Source organism: Elephantulus edwardii, unplaced genomic scaffold, assembly GCF_000299155.1.
Source record: "Elephantulus edwardii isolate Elephantulus edwardi_28Jun2011 unplaced genomic scaffold, EleEdw1.0 scaffold00045, whole genome shotgun sequence".
Classification (NCBI taxonomy): domain Eukaryota; kingdom Metazoa; phylum Chordata; class Mammalia; order Macroscelidea; family Macroscelididae; genus Elephantulus; species Elephantulus edwardii.
Window position 1 is genome coordinate 3,376,180 of NW_006399795.1, and position 23,366 is coordinate 3,399,545.

The 23,366-nt window shown below is 41.3% G+C and overlaps 1 protein-coding gene across 1 annotated transcript in view; it reads right to left on the reverse strand.

Annotated features, from left to right (window-relative positions):
• UBE4B (ubiquitination factor E4B) overlaps window positions 1-23,366 on the reverse strand; it is an 85,417-nt gene that overhangs the window by 49,676 nt on the left and 12,375 nt on the right. Inside the window, exon 2 of the mRNA XM_006885768.1 lies at window positions 10,644-10,830. Coding sequence (XP_006885830.1) covers window positions 10,644-10,830 — 187 coding nt within the window. The remainder of the gene's footprint in view (window positions 1-10,643; window positions 10,831-23,366) is intronic.

The following is a 23,366-nucleotide window of genomic DNA, read 5'->3' on the forward strand; positions in this document are numbered from 1 at the left end:
AGTTTTAAAAGATGAGCACTTTAGTAGGAAAACAAACAAAAATACAGCACTTTCAAAAACAGTTAAAAATGTCAGATGATTCCTCAGAGTAATCAGCAGAAAACTTTGCTTCATTCCCTTCTTTGTCCATCAATTAAAGATAACAATTGATTTACTTTTATTTACACATGGAAAGTTGCTTGTTGATAAAATTGCTGTTACTAGAACAAATTGATTCATGCTACCTTTTCATTTTGATAATTACAGAACACACAGCATTGTGGAGAACTGGAGAATCTATAATGCACTGCATGAAAGTGATGTTTTTAAGAGCTGTTGAGTCGAGCACAACTCATAGTGGCCCTATGAATGAACAACCTATGTGCCCATCAACAAAGTTGTATTGAATATACCATGGACTGCTAGGAAAACAAACAGATTTGTCCTGGAGAGGACGAAGCTGGGCTGCTCCTTGTAGGCAAAGATTCTGAAGCTTCGTCTGACATACTTTGGACATGCTGCAAGGAGGGACCAGTCCTTAGAGAGATGTCATGCTTGGGAGGGTGGAGGGACAGCACAGGAGAGGAAGACCTTCAATGAGATGGATTGATTCAGTGACTAGGGTAATGGGGGTGTGTGTTGGAGATGTGATATTGGCATAGGATAGGGCAGAGTGTAGGGCTGTTGTCACAGGCGACTCAAAGGCACTCAAATTCTGTTTTAAAGGACCCAAAATATTACACAGGCTGAAAAACCAAATCAAGCCAGTGCATTATGTATTTCCTTCTTAACACATAGAAATTATTTAATCAAAAGGAGAAAGAGAACTATGTAATACTGAATGGCTGACTCCTTCTTGGGGCTACACAAAGGTTTTCTCTCAGGTTAGTGGAGAACTAAGTTCATCTCTTCACCTACCTTTGATCCCGGGGGCCCTGAAAAGATAAACTGCCTCATTTAGCAGAACTGCTTATCATCAAGAGCCCTGGGCTGTAGAGGCAAAATATTTTGTCTTTCTTAAGGATCACAAAATCTCATGTCTCTATGGGAGGCAGAAGAGGGCAGAGATGTTTTGCTTAGCTAAGAAAAGGGGGCTAGTGAAGACAACAGGAGACAGGTGTGGTCAAGAGTAAACTTCATGGGACTAATCCTGTAGAACCAGATGAACCAGATTTGCTGAAGGCTAGTTCAGGATCAGAAGGCCTGGTGACAGGGTGGTTAGAATACTCAATTGCTAACTGAAATATCAGCAGTTTGAACCCACCAATCTACTGCTTTGGAACTTTTGCTTTTTAGTACTTTGGAGAGGCCCCTGACAGCAAAATATCAATTCCAAATTAAAATGAACAACCCTTTTGCATAAAAATATTCCAAAACCTTAACTTCCCCTTGCCCCCTGAAACTACAAACAAGAGACAGCTGGGAAAAGCTGGCAAGAGAAGTATTTTGTATATCAGCCTGGTTACTTCTTGTGTACCTACTATGGGATCAGCACTGAAAGGACAAACACTGCTTTTTTTTCAGAGTTTTCAAACTAGTTAGCTAAAGAAAACACATACATAAAACTAGGAATGGTTTTTGTGGCATAATCTCTAAGGGTTATGGCCTAGAATAAGAAAGAGTATATGCTCTAAAAAGGAAGTGGAGCCCAATTATAGAAGACCTTAAAAGTCCTTGGGTTTGATTACAGCTGGAAATCAGGATAGCAGAAAGGTTTTTCTAGCCATTAAAATGCATGTCTTATCTCCCCTACCAAGCCATAAATTCACTGAGGAGCAAGGATTACATTTTATAGGAAACACTCACATACACAGTATTTACCCACTCTGAAGCATGATCAAAGGATCTGAAGCACTGTCCTAAAGTTCAAGTTACACTGTGTGGGGCAGAGTACTAGTGGTTACTTTGGTGTCCAACAGGCACATTTGATAAGCTATTAGCACAGATGGGGCAGAGGACCAGTTATGCCAAAGTGGGAGGAAGGTGCAAGAGGCGAGGGGAGGCTAGCCAGGAAGCTCATTACCTCTCACTAATAAGACATTAGCACTTTTCCCAGACTCGCCAAGCAATTAGCATGACCACAGGAATGTTATTATTTAAACAGAGCCTAAAACTAATCAAATATTCCCCTTTGGTACTCAAAAATCTACTCCAGGGAGATGATGTTCTGACCAGTAGAGGACACAACCGTTAAAACCCAGAGACCTAAAATACACAAGCAAAAAGTAAAGGGTTTAAAAAAAAAAAAAAAAAGTAAAGGGTTTCAAACCTGACTAAGAGAATCCTCAACGCATAAGTCTTTCCAGGGACTCAACTGCAAGAGATCATTCCCTGGGTTTGGGCTGGAGCCTCCACCTCCAACCATGAGCCAGTTTCTTAAACCTCTTGACCAATCTCTCTTCCCAAACTAGGGGCCTAGTGGAAACAAGGCTTCTCTTTGAAGGGAAGGGGGGTGGAGGGAAAGATAGAGGGTTCAGGATAGAGAAGGGTTCAGTGAAGTGGTTGTACACAGGATTGCTATGAGTCGGAGTCAATGCAACAACACATAACAACAACATTGAGAAGAATGGGAATTCCAGACAAGCTTTGGTGGCCTAGTGGGAAGAAGCTGCACTGCAATTCCAGAGGTGAGCGATTAGAATCCACCAGATGCTCTGCTAGAGAAGGAGGGACAATAGCCTCTTGTACCAGTCAGATCTGATTTGATGGTGCACACACACAAAAATAATAAAAACAAAATTTTTTTTAAAAAGTGATTGGAAAAAAAAAAAAGAATGGGAATTCCAGGACAGTTAATTGTGCAAGGGCAAAACACACACCTAGACCAAGAGGTTCTTGTCTGAATAGAGCAAGGAAACACATTAGGAAAAGTGTGCACCAGGGTTGTATCCCTTTTCTACACCTATTTAATCTGCATGCTGAGAAGATTACTGAAGAAGCTGGGCTCTATGAAGAAGAATATGGCATCAGAATAGGAGGAAGCTCTTCAATAACCTTCTTTAAGCACAACTTTGCTTGCTGAAAGTAAGAAGAACTTGAAATACCTGCTGCAGACGATCACAAACTGTAGCCTCCAATATTGACTGCATCTCAACATCAAGAAAATAAAAATTTTAGCCACTAGATTGATAAGCAATATCATATCATGACAGACAAAGACTAATTGTCAATGACTTCATCTTATCAAGATTCACAACCAATATACTTGGTATCAGTAGGCAGGAGATCAGGAGACATACTGCACTGGGAGTCTGTAGTCAGGGATCTCTCCAAATTATTGAGAAACAATGATGTCAACTTGAGGACTAAGGTGTACCTGATTCAGGCCATGGCCTTTTCCATGGGCTGCTACACATCTGAGAGCTGGACAATAAATAAGGATGAGAGTGCTGAAGATCCCATGGATGGCCAAAAGAATAAACAAATATGTCTCGGAGAAGGTGCAGTCAGAGTGCTCCTTGGAAGGAAAAATGATGAAGCTTCGTCTCATACTCTTGGTATGTTGCTAGGAGAGGACATTCATTGGGGAGGAACATCAATATAAGGGAAGATGGAGGGATGATGAAGGAGAGGACAACTCAACCAGGGGGACTGACAACATGACTGCAGCTATGTCTTCAGGATGTCGGAGACTGTGAGATGATTCAGGAAAGGACAGGATGTGAGTCTTTACGAGTCGTACTCGACTCAATTAGGACCTAACAACTGTGAATACAGGCAGTCAGACAGTGGAAATGGATCTGGTGTGCCTGACTCAGACTTCAGAACTAGCCCACGGGCCAAACATAACACCTGCCTTCTTACAACTTCTAAAAGGTCCTTGATTATTTCAGCTGCCAGAGCAGATATTCTTTATTTGGGTTCACAGATATAGTGAAAACTCAGGAAGGGAAGAGTGAAGAGTGTGGAAAATTACAGTAGTTATTTGACTAGCTGCTATATTGTCTATTTAAAACATGAATAAAGAAGTGTACAAATTACTAGATCACAATCTTAAAAAAAATATTTTTATAACTGTACTAGTGCTCTCCTTTGTAATCCTGTGAATTTTCTCGTACACATTTAAAAACAGACTCTGAGAAGTCATCCAAAGGCTTCATAAAGTTTGCCAAAAAGATTCATGTGATGGCCTAAGTTAAAAATTCCTCTCCTCGAGAGCAGAAGAGGTGACTAAAGGAAACGCTCCACCAGACCTCATAATTCTGCCAAAATGATATACTGGCTGATAAGGGATTAACTGTGGGAATCTTAAGCAAGAATGCTCCCAGGTTCACAGAGGCCATGACAGCCAGGATAAGTTAAGCTCTAGTCAAACATTCCCAAGATATTTGCTAAGTAAACATCAAAAGGGACAGGAGAAGATAACCACAACCCCAGACTGAGGCTGTAAAATTAACTCATTAGAAAGAGCTATTAAGATGTTCTGAAGAAATGCATTTCTGACTATATATATCATTACAAAATGATTTAAAAGAACAGGCTGGCGGAAGATTAAAGAAAAACATTCTGGCCACCAAGAATTGAATAAGTATAGTTTTGGAGGCTTTTGTTAGTTTTAAAAGGAAACCAAAAAGTACCTTCTTCAAATGGACTATAAACTCTTACAAAGAAAATAAAGCAAGTACATCTCATTCATCTTTTACACACTCCACACCTAGTCCTGAGAATGACATGCAATAAGCCCTAAATAATAATGCTTCATGAACTTGAGGGCAGAAGCCACCATGAGGACAACTGCTAAAAAGTGACAGTGAGCTGTAAGAAACATATTCCTGGAAGAATCTCACAACCATCAAGAAAGCAGCAGCAGACAGCGCCGTGGGTTCTTTGGGCCAGATCTTGTGTGAGATGGAGTAAGAGACGCAAACATGGTAGCCCAGATGGCAGCAGCAACAATGTTGGCAGAGGACCAGAGACTGGTGTGAGACGCAGCAGAGTGGATCTGCTGCCCCAGGGAGACAAGATGTTGGCCTATGCTTAGTGATGGAAGAAATGGGGTGGTGGGGTTGGTACCTAAGTGGAAGAAAGACTCTAAGTATGGCCTAACACTTGCATGAGGCAGAGTCCAAAGCCATGAAAACAGACAAGAGGCCTGAGAAAAAGTTATCCTGACTGAAGAAACATATCCGGAGTGTTTCCAACCTGAATTGTAATAGGCTACTACCATCATAGGGTCAAGTTCAGATCTGTTCATAGAGGGGCTATGAGTCCTAGTCAACTTGATAGCATCTACAAATACCACCTCCCTAACAATTCCATAATCATGGGGTGGGGCCTTTTCTTTTGCTCAAAACTATTGCATATCCCACAGACTGCCAAAACAGCAAACAAGTCTGCCTTGGAAGAAGTACAACCAGAGTGTTCATTAGAGGCAAGTATGGTAAAGCTTTATCTCATACTTTGGTCATGCTGTCAGAAGGGGCACATCCTTGGAAAAAAACATCATGCTGGCAAAGCTAGAGAGTCCACAAAGGAAAGAAGACCTGCAGGATGATGGACTGATCCAGTGACTGTATCAATGGCGTCAAGCATGAAAATGGTGCAGGATAGGACAAGACTCAGATCTGTTGTTGTGAAGGTCACTATGAGCTGTGGTTGACTCAATGACACCTAACAACAAGAACTCACAGTCGCTGGGATCAATCAGATTGATCAATCAATTGATCCCACTGTTGCAGCCACTGTGTCTACCTCTTGAAGTCATTTCCCCTGACTCTCTACACTACATAAATGCTTTTTCAGGGACTAATGCCTCCTGACAATGTGCCCCAATTTTCTTTGTTCTTCTTGCAACCCACAGTGCATTCAATATTCTTCAGCAAAATCACAATTCTAAGGCAGTAGTTCTACTTGGGACTTCTTTATTCATTGTTCAGATTTCCTATGTGTATGAGACAACTGAAAATTTCATTACTTGAGCCAGGCACACCTTTATCTTTTAAAGTGGCACCCTTGCTCTTTAGCACATTACTGAAATCCTTGAACAGGTATAACTGTAATATGTAATCGGATTTTGTGACTGCTGCTTCCATAGGTGCGGACTGTATTTGTATGAAATACGAATACAGATTTGTATGAAATCTTTGACAACTTCAATTTTTTCTCTATTTATGTTATTTATGGATGTAGTTGAAAGAATTCTTTTTTTCCTGATGCTGAGGCAGAATCCATACTGAAGACTATGAAGACTGCAGTTTTATACAGAATGGTCAAAGATAGTCTCTTCTTGAGAAAGCAGTATTAGAATAAAATTTGAAGAGTTGAGCAAAATATCAATGCAGCTTTCTAAGGCACCGTCATTCTGGCCAAAGAAACAGCAGGTATCATGGTCCCAGAGCAGAATTATGTATAGAATGTTCCAAGAACAATCTAGAATGTTGGCTGGAGTAGAGAAAGCAAGGAGGAAAGCAATGGAAGAGACGACGAGACATAATAAGATCCAGTAACATACATTCCAGGGGCAAGGTCATACATAGCTTGGGCTCAAGGTGAGAATTTGGTTTTCATTCTGAGTAGGGTGGAAGCTAATGGAGGGTTTGAAGACAGAACTGACAGGAACTGTTTCATGAAGGTGTTAGGGTTTCCCCCATAGATGTTTAAATTTAGCTTTATTTTAAAAACTAAAATAAATAAAGTGATAAAGATTTGCTTATCCAAACTTCCAAGAGGATGGCTAATAATATCTACCTGCTTATGCCTATAAATAATGATGATTATGTAAGAAATATAATCAAGACTTTGTAGCACACAGATGCACTGCCAAAAACTAGTCCTTTAGAGAGCGGCCCAAGTCTTTGTTATACAACATCATGATCCCACTGTGGAAGAGTCCACTGCAGCAGTATAATGTTTTACCTGCTCATGCTTTAAGGGGCCCTCTCTGGTTCTATACTGAGAAGAGATTAAAGTGAAATAATGACAGGCATGTGAAGGCCAAGTCAATTATTCAGGCACAAGACAGGCAGTGGTGCCCTAGACCTACGCGATCACCACAGAAGTGGTGAGAAGAGGCCAGATTCTACTCCAGGTTAACAAACCACAGGCTTCAGGCAACACTTTATCAGATCAGAATGCATGCTCATTCACTTTCTTATCTATGGTTGCAATAACAGAAATGAGTATTTGCAGGCCACATGGCCCACAAAGCATTATTCACTGGCCCTTTGCTTATTAATTCTCAATATAGAGTATGAGATAAAGAGAAACAATAATGTTTCATTATTTCAGAGACCACCATTATTTCAAAAATTCAGAAACAACCAATCATGTTTCATCCCCAAGGAACTGAAAAAAAAAAAAACAACTTGTCAGTTACTCTGACGAGGTCCTGGGAGATGAAGTGTGAGGAAATCTCAGGTGCTCAAGTTTGGACATGTTAGCTGTGCAACATTTATGAGACATACAACTACAGATGTCAAATAAGGCACTGGATGTCTGTGTCTGAGGTTCAGAAACAGGGCTGAGCTGGGAACAAAGAACGGCATATTAGAAACAGTAATTAAAGCTAGGAAACTAGATAAAATCACTGAGAAAAAAACAAAGATGGACAGAACAGTGAAATCCCAGGAATTACAAGGAACCATACAAAGAACTAAAATGGACAGGGACAGAGCAGGAAAACTAAGAGTGCATTCTAACAGAAAGAACTGTGTAAGGGAGGAAAGGGTGAAAACCAAGTCAAATGAGGCTGAGAGTTCAGATCAGACATAAATTGGAGGAGATAATGAGAAGTCTCTTCGAAAGCTCAAAGGAGTGGATGTCAACACTGGCCTAGAGGGCAGAAAAGGACGTAGAGAATATGTAATTCATTCCAGAAGTTCTGCTATAAAGGGGGGTGGGTATGAGGTGAAGGTGGCATGAGACATGAAGCCAAGAGAGGTCCCTCTCTGCCCACCATGGGACAAGCAACAGCATGTGAATACAATTAAATTATCCAGGTAAGTTGGGAAAACTGACAAAGAGTGTGAAGGGGGTTGATTTCTGGACCCACCTCTCTGAGTAGGGGAAATAAGATAGGAGCAGGGATGGCCACAGAGTCCAGGCTTGACAAAGCTGGACACACATGTGAACGCAGAGACAGAAGGGTGATGGGAGTTTATGGAGGTTCACGTCGGTGTGCATTTGTATTCTCAATGAAATAAGATAGACCATGATCTGAGAGCATACATGAGGTAAAAGATGCTGCAGATTTTAGAAGTGGATGAAAACCGCTACTAGCAGAAAAAGAGAGTGAACAAGTAAGGTATCACTGTTAGAAAGTACTAAGAATCTTCCACTTCTATTTGTGACCTTGAATTTGAAAAGAGACAGGAAGCTTGATTGTTTTCCTCCATCCTTTTTCAGTTACTCAGGTACAAGTAGAGAATAAGTGAAGAATGAAATGTAGTCAAGCAGGTAAGATAAGGTGACACGGGGTGAGAGAGGGATGAGAAAAAGGGCTGAAGAGTGAGTGACTACAGAATTTAAGTGGAGGAAGGAGAAAAGTAGGAACACAGGGCTGGAAGTTTTAATGAAAAAAAGTGAAAACATAATGCTATCAGTTGATTCTACCTTCCGGGAAGAGAAGAGGCTGAAGGATTACTGGACTTGGGTACTAGGACACCCCAGGTGGTGGTTGGAAAGTAATGAAGATGGACAGGGCTTGGCTATGATCATGGCATTGAGCAACTGAAGTCAGGGAGAACTGAAGAAGAGGTCAAGAAACTGAAAAGCCAGAATCCTGTTATCTAGGTAGATAAAAGAATCCCGTTACCTTCTGAAATCAGCAAGAATTAGTATGGAAATGGTGTTGGGGAGCGAGGCAGTGAACAGAATGAGGCAGGATGAAGGGGCTCACGAGAGAGCAGTAACAAGGAAGGAGAGTGGGGAATACAGCTGATGACTCAGATTCACAATGCAAAGGTACAGTCATGGCATGACTCAAGATTCAAAGTTAGGTGTCTGTAGGGAGAAGCAAGAATCATCTAAAAGAGGAAATGAGGAGTCAAGGGGTATACCCACCCAAACCCAGGACCACTGTTGCAAGAGAGCTGAGACTCAGAGCCCTGAGGGGGGGCACACTTAATGGTGGGTGTTGGTAGTAACTGACGGAGATATTCAGGATGGAGGCACAGGCGTTAAAGTACATAACATGGCTGTTAACTAAAAAGTTGGCAGTACAGACCCAGCAGTCACTCCACAAAAGAAAGACAAAGTATTCTGTTTCTGTAAAGACTTACAGTATTGTAAACCCCATGGGAGAGGCCTTCTCTGTCCTGAAGAGTTACTTACTATGAGTCAGAATTGACTTGAAAGCGGTAAGTCTGGTTTTTGGTTGTAGGGTCAGAAAGTTATACGTTATGAGTCCTGTAGAGATTAGAGGTTGGAGGATAGGGGATAATGACCTGAGAGAGTTTGTGCCTGATATAAGCAAGGAGAAAAGGCATGATGGAATTGTCCCTCATAGTCCCAAGTGCTGGGGCTTCTCTCTGACCTCTGCAGACACCTTCCTCTACAGAGACTCCAGCATTCTATGTGTGGCCTGATCACACCAAGACAGACACCACCAGCAAGAGTGGAAAAAAGAAAAAGAATAACAATGCCACAAAATCTTGTAACTCATTCAACCCAAACAGACAGCAATGTGTACTGGCCCCATTCCAGCTGTAGATTAATCCCTGCAGAAAAGTGCTGAGTTGCACTCGAAGTACATCAAGGAATGAGACAAAAAGTAATTTGTTGATCATCCTTGAGTCTCTGAAGACTCCTGTGTTGGCATGTTCACATGTTTACTACTGAATCACAAAAACAAGGACAGGTGACACAAGTCTGAGATGTGGTCCCCCTACACGTGACATCTTAACAGATCTCCAGTCACCATTTGCCACCCATCTGCTACTGGTACATGTCAAATTTATCTTCACCTTCCACCTCCAGCTGTGCTGGAGAAGCTGTTTTATTAATTGGCTGCAAATCAAACCTGAATCTAATGTGTCTCACTGACAAGCCCGGTCACTCAGAGACGTGTGTGCCTCTTGATTTTAAATTGGATGACAAAGCCATCCAGCCCATCCACCTTCAGGTAAATGTGGTCATTCTCTGTCTTCATTTCCTCCTTGGCCTTCTCTTTGGACATGGACATGCCAGTGGAGGCAAGAAAGGCAGGGACAGTGCCAAAGCAGGCGAGTCATGCTCTCAGCCCCACACTCTTGCACTGCAACCTCTCACGGGGCCAGGCTTTTAACACTGCTTTTTTTTATAACTAGAGTCTTCAGTAATTATTATTTTGTTTAACAGAAAACATCACTGTATTGTAAAAAAGCAGCATATATCCCATAATATCCCAACAAAGAAAGTTGTGGCCACCATGAACTCAGTAATTACAAAGAAATAAATCCCGACCAGAATTAATGAAACCTCACATCAGGTGGAGTTTTCTACTCTGGAAATTTAGAGAAAGGATCTCTGTCAATGCAGAATGAAAATAACGGAGCCCCTAGTTAAACATATATTATTATTTTGCCCATTATTTTAATCTTGCCTTTTCAGATTTTTAATCCTTAAATCTACTGTAGACTAAAGTTGGTGTTTGCTTCTTTTAAATCTTGTGGAACCATCACAAACGTAAATTCAAAAGAATGCTAAGACTAAGTATAAACACGTCTTAGTATAAAGCTAAGACTTACCTGATGCACCTATTGGGGAGGTAGCTGGGGTCATGTTGTGGACATTAAGACCGAGACTCTGGGAAGGGCCGGGGGCTGATGCTGCTATAGGAGGTCCTGGAGGGTTCTCCCTTTGGGGAGAGGTGAGTGGGGTAGTTGGCTGGGAAGTCTGTCCACCAGCAAGTCGTGCAAGGCGCCTTCGCCGAATCTAAAATGTAGAAAGAAAAATGTACATTCTATAACTACACAGCAGAAAGATAATTCTTCCAAAGAGCAATTCCATTAAAGTGATCAATGCTTGAACAGAATAAAGAAAGGCTTTAGGGAATCGAGAACTCTTGCAGTTGAGGGTACCAGTTTCCACATAACTTAGCAGAGCTGCCCCACAGGGTTTTGCTTACTAAGTTCATATACTAGACTGTACTAATCTTTATGAGCAGATTGCCAGGTCTTTCTTCCATGGAACCACTGTCTTCTCATTCTCAGGCATAAAATTAGTTAGCTGAAATAAAAATATGATCTGCCACTCCTTTATTATAACACTGTAGTCATGAAGTGGTTAAAGAAACATACCACAAAGTCCAATTCATCATAGAAATGATTTCCCCAAATTTCTATGGTAATTAATCCATTCAAGCAATGAAATCTCACTGTCCATCTGCCCTGAAACCAGGCAATGAAAGTATATATCAAATTCTAGCTTTTAAGTAGGCATGAAAGAAGTAAACAACTAGCCTAGTTCTATTTTTTTTTTCACTATGAATAAGAAAGATCAGAAAATAAATTATGAGAAGCACTGACCTAATGTGAAGGGAAAATCTATCACTCTAAGGCTGTAGAAAATCTGTTCTTTTGATCATTGTCTAGAGAACAGAAAATGGGACTTGGGGGCACAGGAAGATGAGTGTCTCTCTGAAAGAGCCAGAACAGAAAGTAGATAAATAAGCCTCTAGCCTAGACTCGTGGTGCCTCTAGAGCTACACCAGCAGCAAGAGGTGCATTTATTCATTGTTGACTCACAGATTCGCAGTTATGGTACTGAGAATGAAGATTATTAGGGAAGTAAGGTGGAGAGTGGGGGAGGCAAAGAATATTACCCAATACAAGTGCAGGTTTTAGCCTAAGTTCCAAGACACAATTCCTCAATTAGTCCAGGATCTGATTTCAGTTCAGAGGTCAAATCCAAATCATCCAGGAAGGTTTGCCTCAGAGCAGTTCTCCTTCAAGCATCCAGCAAGAATAGCAAAAACCTTCAACTGTGGCCAGCACAAATGCAAGAAACCTTGGGCCACACCTTGCCACAGTTTCTCCACAGCAATGCCACAATCTCTCCCCCACCAGGGTCTCACTCCAGTCTTCCTCAATCTTACTGCCACAAGTCTTGCTATCGTTCTCAAAAAAGAAGAACCTGGTTCTTGACCTCCAAACTCAGCAACTACTCCATGCTCCTGCTACAAATATATATTATTACCAAACCTACACAAAACTCTGAATCTATTGGTTCATTCCTCTGTTTCTTTAAGGAGACTAAATTCCTTCAATGCTGGGATTAGGCTTTATTTAACTTGGCTAATAAGCATTTATGTATGGTCTACCATGTTCCAGTACTATTTTATAATATTTACCTAATACTGCTTTTTATATTTACTTATTTAATCCTTATAAAAACTCCTTGTCGTGTACCATGAAGTCAGAACCTGATCGTAGATGACCTTCTCGTGGGTTTTTAGACGCAGTAAATCACACAGGAGATTGCCCATCTTTCTCCCGCAGAGCAACTTTTCAAACCATTTGCTTCTGGGTTTGCAGTGCAACCCACCAATTCCTCCCCACTAAGCCACCAGAATGTGCATTCTAATTTTATAGTTGTGCAAATGGACGCTGAGGTTTAAAAGGTGGATGTTCTTTTTTTAAAAAAGTGGATGTTCTCTTAAAGTGTGGCATTATTAGTCCTCTTGATGACACAGAGGATGGATGACACTGAGCAAAGCGCTGGGCTATTTACAACCACAAAAGCAAAGTAAGTTGCAAAGTAGGGCTCTAAATAGAAACAGGCTGTAGGAATGTATATCTTACACAATTTATTTCACACTTTTCCCCTGTCTATCTTCACTTCCTAAACAACATACCTCTGAAAACGCTATGAACTTGATAAATGACGATAGTCATAGAAAGGCTTCAGATATTATGTTCCTAGGGTCACTATGAGTCATGCTCGACTTGACAGCAATCAACAACACCTCTAATACATGATATCTGTCTACTTAGGAGCTAGTGATAAGGAAATGGACAGCCAATTCAAAGGTATATGGTTCGTATCCACCAGCTGCTCTTTGGCAAAAAGATGGGTGATGTACAGCCTCCCTCTGAAAACCAGCTGAAGAGCCAGCTATGAATCAGTTCTGACTCAAAAGTACACAAAAACGACAGCTCAGTGCATAATGTACTAGCTGTTAACTTCAAAGTTATCAGTTCAGATCCACCAATGACTCCCAGGAGAAAGATGGGCAGCTATCTTCTAGTAAAGATTTACTGGAGAGTCACTGTGAGATGGTATCACCTTCAAAGCGGTGGGTTTGTCTACTTAAGGGAATATAAACCTTAATGATAAGAAAGCATTTTTATCAGCATTTCTCCCATGCAGCAACCACAGTAACTGTAAAAACATAAATAATTTTCCCTGCTTAAGAACTCCAAATGCTACTGTTGCCAGTGGTCTACAGTGCTACTGGCCACTTCTCCAGGCTCATCATGCTCCACCCTGGCAGTCACACTGGCCCTCTGACAGTTTCCAGAACATCTGAAGCACTATTAAGAACTCAAATAGTTTCCAAGGAGCCCGTTCCCTAATTCTTAGCATGGTTAGTTCCCCCCCTCCCCTTACTTCTACTTTCAATGTAACTGTCACCTCCTCCTGAAGAACCTTCCTGACTACCATTTCTAGCACAGCCCTCCCCTCCACACTCATTTTATGTAACAGTCCCCTATTACTTGTCCTGGTCTGTAAATATCTGACCTATTTCTTACTTACTATCTTATTGTCTGTTTCCCCAGTGAAATGGGGACTCCATGAGAAAGTCACGTCTTTTTCACTGCTGTATTTCTAGCACTGAGTTCAGTGTGAGGCACGTAGCCATTCCATACATGTTGACTAATGGGAAATTTTAATAAAGGAAATGGGGGTGGGAAGAGTGTGTACTGAAGCTAGGCACTGAGGATGTTTAAAGGAATATTCAAAGCCGATGGGGCTTTTAGACTTCTGATACGACCTCTTGTTCATTCATATATTCATTCACTCAAGAGACATTTACCAAATGCTGCAGTAAATCAGTCAAAATTTACTGCTTTCACAGGGTAATTATGGGCAAGGTCCAATGTTGATTCATTTTATAAAACAATGCATGAGAATGACTGTATGAAATATAATGTGAATGAAGAATAGTATGAAACACAATGTATAAGAGGGCACCACATTATATGAAGTAAAATGAAAAGCCTCTCTGAGAAGGAGTCATTTGGGAAAGTTCTAAAGGATTGAAGGAATTTTGACATGGAATATCCAGGGAGTATGTCTCACAGATTGAAAACCAGTAAGACCAATGGGCTGGAGTCAGGTGAGCACTGGCACAGAGCATTCCTAACATGAATCACTAACACTCAAAATCCTCTTACAGTTTAAGCATCACCCCTCGGCCAAAGCCACAGGCCTTTTGTAAAATAAGAAATGGTAAACCTTCTACGGAATTATCTCCTTCTGGTATGGATGGACGTGCTTTCTTACTTGTAGCATTAACATCAAAAAGATGGAGAGGTGCCCAGTGAGATACTTTCATAAGCCTTTTTTTTCCACTTGGCTCTCAATACAATTCTCCCACTCACAAACTGTTTTTACTCCTAACATTCAAGCCAAAAAGTCTACTTGATTCACATTTCCCTAGATCAGAAGAAGCATCATACTTTTTCAGCACGTGAATATCTGGAAAGGTACAAACAAAAAACATTGAAGACCATCTGCCCTAAGATGGAAAACAAAAAGAAAAATGTGGTAACCATTCTGGTGAAGAGCCCTTATGTCTCTTTGGTATTCATCGCAGGTGAAGATGAATCCGTGCCATGCACCAAAGTATGTGTTACAAGAAGAGCCAAAATTCCTCAAACAAATTTCCTGACATTCTAAGCCTCCTTGTGAATGATGTTTAATATATGCTAAGAGGGGCTTTTCCATTTTTTTCCTCAGTGTTTAGTGCTAAAGCAGAATGTTCTTGCTGTGTGTCATCGCTGAGTTGGTTGCAACTCGTAGTGACTCCAGATCTGAGAGTAGAGCTGCCCGACAGGGACTCCTAAGCTGCCATTTTTATTTGTTGTTATGTGCCGTCGAGTGGGAACCAACTCATCTTTATAGAAGCATTGAAAGTAAACGAGTAGGGAAAACGATGTTTCCAGTGTTCTAGCATCTTAAAGTTTTATGTCACCAGTCTTAAGACAATGTTATTATACACTTTTTTGGAGTGTTCATATTTCTCAAGTACTCTAAATATGACAATTTTTATATGTATATCAAATCACACACTTTGGCGGGAAACAAAACTCTACAGAAGTTACTAAAAAGCACCACTTACTAAAATTACTATCTCCCTCAGAGAAATAGTTTCCATCACTAGGTGACCAATTAAAAAAACCCCTCTAACTGCGGTCAAATCAGAGCCAACTTATAGCTGACCCTCCAGTGGAAGGAGCAGCCAGAAGATTTGAACTGCATGTCTTTAGGTTGGCAATGCAACTCCTTACCACAAGGTAACCAGGACACCAGCACATGCAGAATTTTCTCATCTCTAACACCATATAACTACACAATATTAAATGTACATTATTGGTTTTAAAAACTGGTGAATGTTTCATGATTGTTTTTGGTTGGTCATAATATCTGAGTATCCAGCACAGATTAAATATTTATAGACAAATTAAGAAAGTTGTCTTTTCATAAGATTTCTTACAACATTTTTAAAATCACTGTATGAATGATAGGGAGCTCTGGTGGCCTAGTTGTATGAATCTGTGCTGTAATCTCCATGGCACACTGTTCGGATCCGCCAGCTGTTCTACAGAAGGATGGACAGTCTCCTCCCATGTGATAAACTGCCCCTGAAAACCCGCTGGAGGGTCAGCTATGGGTTGGTTCTGATTTGATGCTATATAACAACAACAACATATGAATCACAGTTACAAGTACAGTAAATTTAAGGGGGGAAAAATCTATGCCATAAAGACAAATGCTTATACTGCAAAAACATGAGCTAAATATATACTATAATTGGCAAAATATATATCATTAAGACTGGATATACAAGATGTAAAGCATGAAAAATATGGATTTAAATATCTATGTGTCAAAAATCTTGATTTTAAATTAATGAATCGATTTGTATAGTTCTTTCTCTTGTGTGCCATGAGGCAGGTTCTGATTCCTGGAGACTTGACATGACTTCCCAGGGTACAATCTTTAGAAAGGGGAGCTCTGGTAGCCTAATCAGTAAGGAGTTTCACCATGAACACAAAGGTCCATGGTTCAAATCCACTACCCAAACCAAGGAAGAAGAAAGATGGGCAATCTCCTCATTTGATTTACAGCCTCTGAAATCTCACTACAAGGTCAATTATAAGTCTGAACCAAGTCAATGAGACATAACAATCTTTACAGAATGGACTGTCAGGGTTTTTTTTTTCTCCTGTAGAGTTACTGATGGGTTTGAACTGTCAACTTTTTGGTTAGCAGTCAAGTCCTTAACCATTATATATAATCAGGGCTCTCACTTCAGTAGACTCTAAATTATGACCTAAAAATAGTCTCCTCCTGGCCCCAAAAAATATTTTGAGAGAGTTAAATGAGTTATGTAAAGATTCAGTATCATGAGAATGAAAATATAAAAATTTTAAATATTTTAACATTTTAAATTCTTACGTATTAAAATTAGAAACAAAAAAATCTTAAGAAAATGGCATTTTCGTTAGAAAAATACTAAAATATTCTCCATAAACATGAGCATTTCTCTTCTGTGAGCTTCCATGCAGTTTTACACAATCTTTGGATTTAGCCAAACTCTCCCCTAGACAGACATCCACCTGTTCAGAAAAAGTTCGGTGACAAGTAGGCCCAGCTGCAGAATTTGCAGAAACCTGTGTAAACTGAAAATGCAGGGACCCTTGTTCAAAACCAAGGGAGCAACAGTAGAGCATAAACCAAGGGCAGGGCCTGTCTAAGCACCCATGAATATGGTCCTGGTGACAAGAGCAGACACGGGTCTGAGAAAAGGCAGATCTAATATAATTCTAGAAGAGAACTTGGCACATGAATGTCCTCATTCGTGGAAATCTTGGGTGTTCAGCTCCAGAAAATGTCCATTAAAGCCACCTGTTCCTGCATCTCATCTAGCCAGAAAATTTAACCAGTTAAATAAGAGCTATCAGCTATCAGCTGATCCCATCAGCTGATCCTATCAGCTATCTAGGGAGCTATGGTGGTTTGGTGATAAGGAATTGTGCTGGCAACCCATAGCACAGGGTTCTATTCCACCAGTTGCCTCCAGGGAAAAACAAATAATCTCCTCCTGTGCTATTTATTGTCTCTAAACACCTACTGGAGGGTCAGCTAAAGGTTGTTCCCAGGACTTTAGACACCTAAGCCATATCGCACAAAGGTCTGCACTCAACCACTAAACTATGGGTTGGGGGCTAGAAGCCACCCAGTCAGCACTCAGAAGAAAGTCCAGGACACATGTGTCCATAAAGATTTCAGCCATGAAAACCCTACAGGGCACAGTAACTCTGTAGCACACGGAGATGCCAAGAGTCAGAATCAACAGAAAAGCAAGAGGCTTGACTTTTTTTTTTTAAATAAGACATCTGGAATCTATACTGAACACTAACAGAGAACAAAGAAACAATGGGCATCAGATATATTTTACAATGTGTGGCATCTACTTCCTAAACAACATACCTTTGCAAACTCTATGAACTTTAATAAATGTTGACAGTTATAGAAAGGCTTCAAGCCTTTTGTTCAGAGGGTCGCAATCAACAACAACAAATTAGAATGCTAGAATGTAGTTTCAGGACCCAAAAAAATTCTTTCCCTAATCTCAATATTGTATTGTCTTCAAGGTATTAAAGATAAAGCAGTTCAACAAAGGCATTTCTTCCTCCCTAGAAGGGGGAGAATCCTTTCAGAGGATAAAATACATCATCTGATTTGAGTAGAACGACCCAAATTATATTTGCTCAGCTTTGGCTGCACTGTGTTTTCTCTTCAGTTCCTATTTCTGAGGAATTTTCTCCTTTTCAAATCTTTTCAATCTACCTTCACCCTTCTTGATTTCATGCCAAAGAGAGAAGGAATGCTGACAGGTGAGATTTAAGGATAAGAGAATTCCAGTTTAACCAATCATATAAGATGATAGACCAAGGTCAAAAGGAGAACAAAGGATTCAAGGAATATCAACATGTCAACAAAGGGAGTGAACAGCCTCAACTACCATGGAGTGCCCCTCCTTTCCCTCCTTAGAAGACCACCCACCTGGCTAAATCACAAAGGAATGTCCCTCCCTTTCTTCCCTAAAGACCCTTACTCTAAAAACCCTGCCCTAATCAACCTGGTTGTTGTTATGTGCCTCGAGTCGTTTGTGACTCATACAGCCCTAAACCCTGCTCTATCCTCTGCCAATCCCACTGCCTCTGACACACCCATCCCGATTACCCCAGTCACTGAACCAATCCATCTCATAGAGGGTCTTCCCCTCCTGTGCTGTCCCTCCACTCTACCCAGCATGATGTCCCTCTCTAAAGACCTGTCTCTCCTTACAACATGTCCAAAGTATGTCAGGCGAAGTCCCAGAATCCTTGCCTCCAAGGAGCAGCCTGGATTAACCTTCTCCAGGACGAACCTCTTTGTTTTCTTGGCAGTCCAGGGTACATTCAATACTCTTCTCCAGCACCACAGCTCAAAGGCATCAATTCTCCTTCTATCCTCCCTAGTCATTGTCCAACTCTCTGATGCATAACAAGCGATTGCAAAAATCATGGCCTGTATCAGGAGTCTCCAGAGAGACACCGTTGCTCTTAAGGCCTGCTATTTCCCTGGTCTGTCTCTCTGCCTCTCTCTCTGCAGACCAAGGAATCCTGCCCAGGTGCACCCTTAATAAAGCTTCTTTAGCTTGCTTTCTTTCTCTGGTCCTTTCCATGAGTCCTTGGCCTCAAGTCCATGTATGTTGCTAGCATTACCACTCCAAGGTAAGAAGAGAGATCTTAGCAATATAAAATACAGAAGGTGATGCTCCACTGCTACACAGTTTTCACTGGGTGGGAATCGGAATCAGGCTGTGTTCAAATCATTGTGGAATTTTTATCAGTTTTCCCAGGCTAAGCAGTTTTAGCAGCAGACTGAAGGTTATCCAAAAATTACTGGAATAGTACATCAACAGAGCACTGCCAAACATGTAGGTTGTGTTTAGAAGAGACCATGGCACTAGAGACATTATAGCCAATGTTAGATGGATCTTAGCTGAAAGTAGAGAGTACCAGAATGTCTGTTTCACTGTTTGACTGACTGTGTGGATGATAACAAACTGCAGTTAACTCTGAGAAGAATGGGAATTCCAGAACACTGTGACTGTGCTTATAGGAAACCAATACTTGGACCAGGAGGCAGTCATCAGAACAGAGCAAGAAGACACTGCATGGTTCAAAACTGCGAAGGGTGTATGCCAGGGATGTGTCCCATCTCCATAGCTTTTTAATCTATATGCAGAACAGATTATCCATCATCTGGGAGGCTGGGCTCTAGAAGAAGGAATATGGTATCAGGATTGGAGGAAGACTCAGCAATAACTTGCATTATGCAGATGACAAAACCTTGCTTGCCAAAACTGAAGAAGACCAGAGGCATTTGCTGCAGAAGGTCAAGGACTGCAGCCTTCAATATGGATTGAAACTCAATATCAAGAAAACAAAGACTCTTACCACCGGGTGAAGTGGCAGCATCATGATAGATGCTGAAGAGACCAAGATTGTTAACAGCTTTAGTTTGCTTGGCTCCACAATCAATACTCTTGTTATCAGCAGCCAGGAAATCAAAAGAAAAATTGCATAGGAAAATCTGCTGTCAAAGTACTGAGGAGCAATGATGTCAGTCTGGAGACTATGGTGTTCCTGATCCAGGCCATGGTATTTGCAATTACTTGCTATGCATCAGAATGCTGGACAATGACTAAAGATGATAGGAGAATTGATGCCTTTGAGTTGTGGTGCTGGAGAAGAGTACTGAATATACTATGGACTGCTAAGAGAACAAACAGATTCATTCTGGGGAGAGTGAAACCAGGCTGCTCCTTGGAGGCATAGACTTTGAATCTCAGTCTCATGTACTTTGGGCATGCGTGATGCAAGAAGGGACCAGTCCTTGGAGAGGGACATGTCATGCTTGGAAAGGTGGAGGGGACAGTACAAGGGAGGAAAACCCTGGATGAGATGGATTGACTCAATGATTGGGGCAATGGAGATGTGTCAGAGACAATAAGGTTGGCTCAAGATAGAGCAGGTTTCAGAGTGGTTGTACAAAGGGTTGCTATGAGTCGCAAGTGACTTGATGGCACGTAACAAGCAGAATCTCACTCTCGGCAATGAAGGTAAGACAGAGCACACAGCACATGTCCTTGGGGCCAGATATTCCTGCACTATTCAAACCAAGTCCTACATGAGAGAACCAGTAACTGCAGTGGAGAACAAGAGATTAACATGAGGCTCAGCTGACTTGGAACTGCTGCCCCATGGAACCAGAGCCAGGAGCCAGGTTTGCAGGAGGGCTGAGGGGAGACACCGTAATCATCAAGACTAAGAAATCTTTGTAACCACGACTTAAACTATAAGGCTGAAGGTCAAGGCCTTCAACATGGTTTGAAGCTATCCTTGTTGAAGAATTTTATCTTGCTGCCAACATGAACCATAACCTGTTAACTTCCCTAATAAACCCATACAAAACCTTGTTTATGGTCTGTAAGGTCTGTGTAGCCACTGCAGTGGATTTTGGACCCAGCAGTACAGCAGTCTGATGGTTGGTGGAATTAGTAGAATTAGGGAGCTCTGGTGGTCTAGTGGCAAAAAGCTGTGCTGCAATCCAAGGGCACATGGTTTGAATACACCAGCTGCTCCGCAAGAGGAGGATGGTCCATCTCACAACAGGAACAAGAGTTTGGAAGCTATAACTGACCTTGTGGAGCTAAGCAAGGTCAGAAGTTATCATACCCATACTGCCTCCATGCTACATCAACTCAATTCGAAGCCCCCTACAGAACAGATTAGAACTGTCCCTTTGGGTTTTTAAAGCTGTATTATAAATCTTCACAGAAAAAAGGTTGCCTCATCTCTCCTGCAGTGGCTGTTAGATGTGACTTTTTCAGTGAGTGTCCAACATTTAATTCATTATGCTACCATGCCTCTACTATTTATGCTGTTGGTATGCAAAGGTTTGGAAGATGTTATACGAATACCAACTAAATTTCTAATTACAAACAAATAGTTCAATCTAGGGAGCACTGGTGGCCTAGTGGCAAGACGCTGCATGCAAATCCCAGCCAGAGGTTTGAGGTTCACCAGATTCTCTGCTGGAGAAGGAAGGGCAATCTCCTCCTGTACCAGTCAGATCCGATTTAACGCTACACACACACACACACACACACACACACACACACAGTAATAAAACAAAAAACAAAAACCCCAAATAGTTCAATCTTACTCAGGAAAAGAAAGCTAGTATTTCTCAGGAATCCACTCTGTCAGGGCCCTGTACCAGGCTACTTATTAATGTAATTAATGTAAAGTACAATGCTGAGGTAGGTGGCAACAGTCACATCTTACAGGTAAAGAAATTGAGGCTCAAAAAGGTTAAGGGATTTGTTTAAGGTTATAGAATTGGTTGGGCCAAGTAAAATCCAAGTATAGCTGATTGTAAATTTCAACTCTGACCAAAATGTTCATCAAGTGCCTACCTTAATGTAACTAATACACTCTACTGTGGCAAAAGCAAAAGGTTATTGCAACACAACTGAGAGTCATGAGGAGAAACACTGTATTCACTCACAAGGGCAACAAATATTTACTATGGATCAACTCCTTGCCAAACCCTGCTAAGAGTTTACCTATAAAGTACTAAATAAGACATCCAGGAGCTTATGTTCCAGCAGGACACTCTACTGATCTGAAGCGTGTCCCCAACAAAATATGTCCAGGTCCTCGTCCTTAGAACCTGTAAATGAGACCTTATACGGAAATAAGGTCTTTGCAGATACCTTTAAATTCAAGATTCTGAGATGAGATCATTCTGGATTAGGGTGGGCTCTAAATCCAGTAACTGGAATCCTTAAAACAGAAAGATATGGCAGAAAGGGAAAGGTCATGTAAAGATCAAGAAACTAGATTAATATTTCTCCAGTCCATGGAAAGCCAAGGATTGCAGGCAAGGTAGAATATTGTTGCTATTACGTGCCCTCAAGTCACCTGTAACTCATAGCAACCTTATGCACAACAGCTCTGAACTCTTTCCTATCCTTACCCAATCTGACTGTCTCCTAGTCCTACGATCCTAGTTACTGTGTCAATCCATCCCATTCAGGATCTTCCTCTCCTGCACTCTCTCTCCACCCTCCCAAGCATGATGTCCTTCTATAAGGATTGGTCCCCCTGTACAAAGTATGTCAGTCAAAGTTTCAAAATCTTTGTCTCCAAGGAGCAATTGGTTATACTCTCTCCAGTACAGTTCTGTTTGTTCTTCTTGGCGGCCCACTGTATGTTTAATACTGTTCTCCAGCACCACAACTCAAAAGCATTGATTATTCTTTGGTCATCCTCAGTCGCTGTCCAGCTCTCTGATGCTTAGCAAGTAACTGGAAGGACAATGGCCTAAATATGGTGCATCTTAGTCTCTCTCTAGCCTGACACTGTTGTTCTTTAGGACTCTGGAGAGGTCCCTGACAGCAGATTTTCCTAATGCAATTCATCTTTTGAATATGGGATTGATTCTTCCTTGTTGTTACGTGCCCTCGAGTCGCTTGTGACTCATAGCGACCCTATGCACAACAGCCCTAAACTCTGCTCTGTCCTGTGCCAATCACACTGTCTCCGACACACCCATCCTAATTACCCCAGTCACTGAATCAATCCACCTCATAGAGGGCCTTCCTCTCCTGCGCTGATGTCCCTCTCCAAGGACCTGTCCCTCCTTACATGTCCAAAGTATGTCAGACGAAGACCCAGAATCCTTGCCTCCAAGGAGCAGCCTGGTTTAACCCTCCAAAAGGAATCGATCCAACCACTACTTTGATTTTGAACTTGTAGTCTCCAGAACTGTGAAAGAATGTATGTCTTGTTTTAAGCCTGTTAATTTTGCTACAGTAGCTGATGGATTCCAATGAAATAAAATAATCTAGTCAAGGTCAACAATGACTTCCACTTTGCTAAATTCCACTGAAAATTCTTACTCCTCCTTTAAATTATCAACATTTGGGAGAGGTGAATTCTCTCTCCACCATAAAACATTTCCTTCTGCATGCTGGAAATTCCATGTTCTCTTAGTTTTCTCCTACCTCACTGGCTGTGTGGCTGGAGGCTCAGTCCTTTCTGCTCTTCCAACATCACTCCGTTGTTAAGTGTCTATTCATTATCTGACATATCCTGGCAACTCTTAAATTTGTAATTCCA